General features: G+C 43.4%; 1 protein-coding gene across 1 annotated transcript in view; it reads left to right on the plus strand.

The window, feature by feature from the left end:
• Abcb5 (ATP binding cassette subfamily B member 5) overlaps positions 1–6,000 on the plus strand; it is an 84,846-nt gene that overhangs the window by 76,832 nt on the left and 2,014 nt on the right. Inside the window, exons 24-25 of the mRNA XM_051177840.1 lie at positions 329–526; positions 2,182–2,388. Coding sequence (XP_051033797.1) covers positions 329–526; positions 2,182–2,388 — 405 coding nt within the window. The remainder of the gene's footprint in view (positions 1–328; positions 527–2,181; positions 2,389–6,000) is intronic.

Consider the following 6,000-nt stretch of genomic DNA (forward strand, 5'->3'; position numbering starts at 1 on the left):
ATAAGGAGCCAGGCATTTCTGAGTTAAACAGTAAAGGGTTTTTTAAAAAAAAAAAAAAAGTTTATTTAATGAAGCTGGCCAACTAATCAGCAGAACAGGCTATGTCCTAAACTGAAGGAACGGAGTGCTTTGTGGGAATATAGTCCAGCACTAAAGACAGCAAAAACTACGCACATTAAAAACACAAATGCTGATGAGGTCCAGCCGCAGTCAGCAGCTGAAATGGTGTGGAAACGTGTACATTTTATAGACAGTGCTTACCCAGGACATGGCCGTGGGGTACAACCTTCCTAACCCCCCTGTAAATACTGCCCTCTTCCTTTCTCAGGACACCTGTGAAGGGGATTTAGAATTTCAAGACGTCTCTTTCGTCTATCCTTGTCGCCCTGAAGTTCCCGTCCTTTGTGACCTGTCCCTCAGCATTGAGAAAGGGAAAACTGTAGCGTTTGTCGGAAGCAGTGGCTGTGGGAAAAGCACTTGTGTTCAACTGCTACAAAGATTTTATGACCCCATGAAAGGAAAAGTGGTAAGATGAGCTTAAAATGCCTAAGATGGGGGTTAGTGACAAACCCTTAAATGTGCAGGTAAACCTAGGTTACACAGTAGAGCAAACACAACACACACACACAAAAAAAACTTCTGCCCTACTCTTGCCTAAGAAAACAGCAGGCCTATAGAGCAAAACAGGTGGGAAGAACTTTGAAATTAAGTACAATAACCTAAAGGGTCTTGAGCTTTCCTGACAGCCATAACATTTACCCTAGAAGCTGTAGATTTCTTTTTTGGAACATGGGTGTGAGGGCAAGTCAGTTTTTCCTCACATGGGATCACTGCTCACTACCCTTTCTGGCTTAAGACAGACAATGGCCTCCACTACTTGATTGATCTAACTGGCCTTCCACACCCTTAGCTCTCAAGACCTTTTGCAAGGCTAAGGCCTTTTTCCAAATCAATCTCCATTAAGCTGAGAGTCCTGGTCTCAAAAGGAAGCAATCTCTTCCCCCCTTTGAACCCAAGGATTGTATCTGTTACCTTGCTCGTATCTACTATAGCTCATATGCCTCTTATTCTGTGTTCCCATTACCCTCCCCCACCACTGCAACTCTCCTCTCCCTCCTCCCCTCCCCATACACACAAAGCTTGCATCTTCCCCGTGCCCTCACAGAACTATAGCTCCCTAAAAGTTAAAGGTTGCCATGTTAACCGATTCTCCTATAATTTAGTCTTCCTCCATTATATATTCTCAACAAACACTTGAAAAGCAGAGCTGTCCATAAAACTCCCTTGAATTAGGTCTCACCTATGTATTTTCAGGTAGCATATACACTCTCCCTGCTTGAAACCATTGGAGGAGGGCGCTCTACTAAGCAAAAGCAAGGTTTAATACCACCGAAGTCCTTCACTGTCTGGCTCCTTCTCCACGCTTCCTCTCCTCGCCCCTCCCCCTCACTGTGTGTTGAACATCCATCTCCCCAACTTGTGTGTGCATTTTTTTTCTTGTTGTTCCCCCACCCACTCATGTCTCAAGTGCTGCCTGCCCCATCTCATTATTTACAGCTTAGTCTCAAAGTCCCTTCCCATACCCATCCTAGATATCCTCTGCCTCAATCCCTCTCTGTTCTATTACCCTGTCTTCATGTCACCTTCCCTTTCTGAATTGTTGGTGTACTTAATGTCTGTCAGCTAGAATATAAACTATCACCATGATGGGTGGGGGGGTTTGCATTCTATTACTTCCCCAGTACCTAGAGTCCTGACATGTCCATCAAACAACCATGTAAATGAATACATATGGCTCAGAGCAAAGTGTCCGTCTCTACAGGTAGATTTCTTTATCAGTATGTGCCAACTCTCTTGTTGGCTATCAGTAATGGAATGTTGTTACATTTGAGGGGGAGGTTGATTATTTTCTAGGGGGCTTCAAGACAGAGTACTAGGTATACTCCAACCCTGCGGTCATTTGTAGAAGTGTATGTTTGGAATCAACCCTTCAGTAAGATATAAGCTGGGAGCTCCTGTCCAGCAGGTGATTTATTAACCTTCCTTTGGCAACATATACTTCAAAAAATAGCTTGAATTCCTAGGCTTCTTGTTATGATTTGTTCATGTGTGAATGCCACAAAGTGTAACATGACACAGCTGCCGAATCCTAACAAACTAGCCTCCACTCTGCTTTTGCAGCTGCTGGATGGTGTTGATGTAAAGGAACTGAACGTGCAGTGGCTGCGCTCACAAACAGCCATCGTCTCCCAAGAACCTGCGCTCTTCAACTGTAGCATCGCTGAGAACATCGCCTATGGTGATAGCGGCCGCATGGTGTCCTTAGAGGAGATCAAAGAGGTTGCAGATGCAGCCGACATCCATGCTTTCATCGAAGGGCTCCCCGGGGTAAGAAAGCAGCCAAAATCCTGAGCTACAAAGCTGCTGAGTACTGGGTTTGATATTGTGAAAAGCAGACCTGATAGTTTTATGCATTTCTTTTCCACGCCTGACAGCCATTCATATATAATGCACTGGACTTGCACATGTTATATCTTACATGCCTGCACTCTGCCTTGGGTGAGGGTATGAACTTAAAAGGCATGGTGTCACAATGAACTAAGTATTTGCAGGGGAATAAGAGTGAACCTTGGGATTTACTGAATTTTCTTCAGATAGGGGTGTGTGTGTTTCAAGACAGGGTTTCTCTATGTAGTCCTGGCTGTCCTTGCTTTATAGACCAGGCTGGCCTTGAATTCACAGAGATCTGCCTGCCTCTGCTCACAAGTGCTGGGATTAAAGGCCTATGCCACCACTGACAACTCTCTCTCTCTCTCTTTCTCTCTCTCTCTCTCTCTCTCTCCTTTCTTTTTTTTATTCCTTTATTATTTTTGTAAAGGCCGGATCTCACTACGAGGTTCTAGCTGACCTGGTACTAACCATGTAGACCAGGCTGGCCTCTAACCCACACAGATCCACCTGACTCTGCCTCAATGTGCCACCATACCTGGACAGGACTAGATTTTCTAAAGCAAACAAATGAATCTCAACATCCATCCAACTATAAGACCACAGTAAAACTCTGAAAGACAAGACCAAATTTTCCAAAAATCTGAAATATGACAGGCACAGCAGACTCTTCCCAGACATCTAGATTTTACCAATCTTATTTCTCTAGGAATTAGTTAACAAATTTAATGGTTACTGCCCTGCCAGTCTCTGAGGACTTATTTTTAGCTTTATTTCAAATGTATGCATTCACCTATCTGCAGTGTCCTGATGGCTCAAAATCTGTACTTCCTTTCCTCATCCCCACTTATGAATTTGTTTTATTTACTCAACACACACCTAGCTACTCAGCCTTGCCCTTTGTAAACCACTGAGCTATTACTTATGGAAGATGCAGTCCTACAAATACAGAGATCACACTGAAACACACAAAGAACCTGTGCTCGGGACCCCCTTCCTAGGGAAAGCTGCCACCCACAATGGGTTTTGTCTTCCCATACCAATTAAAATAGTCAAGATAATTTCCTCATAGACATACCCAGAAGCCACCCTAATCTAAACAATCCTGCACTGGGACTCCTTTTCCATGTGATGTCTAGATTAGTAGATAATTAAGACTAACCATTGCAGCAAGCAAAGGCATTTTAACCTTAATAGTTGCTAAAGACTTACTGGAGGTTTGGGGATAGCAATGATGTTTAGAATTGAATATTTACTCATCTAGCAGCAATGTAAGTGAGGGAGTTAGGAGATCCACTAGGAGAGTTTAGGAAACGAGTTCTTAAAAGTCTACATTCATAAATTTAAGTCTAGAAAGATAAGGAAGTAGATTTGAAAGACCTATGAAAATGAAAGTAAGCTGGGTATGGTGGGGCATGTCTATAATCTCAGCACTCAAAAGGACCCTGTCTCAAAAACAAGATTTAAAAAAAAAAAAAAAAAAAAAAAAAAAAAAAGCAGAATTACTAGGAACTGGCACAAGATTGAACAAGCAAGAGACCAAGCCTCTTGCTGAGGCAAAACACAAAGCCATGGTGGTCAGAGTCCCAGGTGAAGAAGGCCAAACAAAAACAGAACTACATGAGGATCTTCCTTAGAACTGGACTTTGAAGACTGCATAGGCGTTCTCCAGATAGGAAAGAGTAAAACCATTCTGAGCAGATAGAATTAACACACAACACAATATAGATACCTAACAGAAGCTTTGGATACGAGGGAGATCTTAGGATCCTGATGCGTGTGTCAAACAATAAAGAATTGAAGTGAGGCCAAAACAGAGTAGTACTAAGTGTGAAAAACCCCAGGCTAAAGCATTGGAACTTGTCTTAATAGATAGGCATGCTTCTAGGTGTTTTTAGACAGGCAAATGACGTGATCAAAAACAATTAGTATTTTAGGATGGAGAGATAGCTTAGCAAGTAGAGGTACTACTTCTGTTCCCAGCACATACATGGTGATAAAGGAAAACTGCCTTCTCTACATTTGTTGCCTGACCTCAGTATGCACACAGTGGTACACACACACACACACACACACACACACACACACACACACACACACACACGTTTTTATTGTTCCTGTTCTTTCTTCCTTCCTTTCTTTCTGAGAGGAAGCCTTGAAATGTTGACCATATGCTAAGGTTCCCTCCAGAGTCTTCTACCTCCACTTCTCCAGTTCTGAGGTTACAGCCTGTGTCACTGTCCCTAAGGATGACATTTTTAAAGAACAAAAACAGCTGTTGAAAGTAACCCTTTTGGAGGGCTGTGAGTCTGAAGCCAGCCTGGGATGCACAGTTGGAATCTATACTAAAAATAAAAGCAGGCTAGAGAAATGGCTCTGTAGTTAAGAGCTTAGCTGTGTTAGGAGTAAGGTTTTTCCACTGGTCAGTCTGGTCCCACCGCCATGCCAGCCCCAAATAATACTCCAGTTACTAGTTTCTTATCGGCTAGCTCTGTCTTAAGTATTAACCCATTTCTATTAATCTAAGTATTTCCACCTGGTCTCATCTTACCGGAGAGTGGGGCCGGCCTCTGCTCTCTCCAGTCTCTACATGACTCCTCCCTACTACTTCCTCTTTCCTCCTTGTCTCCTAGTCCCTCCTATCATGATTTCCTATAGGCCAACAGTGCTTTATTCATTAACCAGTATGAGAAACATATACAGAATGACATCTCCCATCACAGCTGTTCTCCCAGAGGATCTGGGTTCAGTTCCTAGCACCTGCAACTGCCTGTAACTCCAGTTCCAAGGAATCTGACAACCTGTTCTGACCTTCAAGGACATAGCACACATGTGGTTCACAGTCATACATGCAGTCACAACACCATACACATTTAATTGACTAATTAAAAATAGAAGGCATATGGGAGCGCCGAGAAAGCTAGGCTTCCAGGAATCCAAGTAGCCTATGCTTCCAGGAATCCAAGTAGCATTATGGGTGTGGTCTTGTATACATGTAATGCCAGGGAGGTAGAGGGAGGGAAATTAGGAGCTCAAGAGCAGCCTCAACTACATGGCAAGTTCAAGACCGACTTCCTTGAGGCCCTGGCTCACTTCTGGTGAGGGCAGAAGTTTGTGTTAAAGTGTAGAGACGTGATAGAGACACTGAGAGGAGTAAAATGTGATTGTGAGCGCTTCGGCATGGGTGGGATGCATGCCAGCCTCTCTGATTACAGAAGACACATACTCAGAGGCTGCACCCTGCCATCTGGACATGCTCACAGAGAATTAGCATGAAGGAGGGAAGAAGCCCATTGGTTTAAATATGTTTGAATTGTTTTGAACTGAAAATGACAGGCACTATAAATTCATCTGTGTTTACTAAGAACTTTTCTTCATTATTTTGCCCCTTGTGCTTTAATTCTGAGATGTCTCCCTTGTTGCAGCTGGGGCCGTAGCTCATCTGGGAACATGCTTGCCCTAGGATGCACAATGTCCCAGGTTCAAATTCTAGCACCGCATAAGTGGGGTATGCTGGCATATGCTTACATCCTGGTACTCAAGAGGTGAGAA

The sequence above is a fragment of the Phodopus roborovskii genome, unplaced genomic scaffold (genome assembly GCF_943737965.1).
Source record: "Phodopus roborovskii unplaced genomic scaffold, PHOROB, whole genome shotgun sequence".
In the NCBI taxonomy this organism is placed as follows: Eukaryota; Metazoa; Chordata; class Mammalia; order Rodentia; family Cricetidae; genus Phodopus; species Phodopus roborovskii.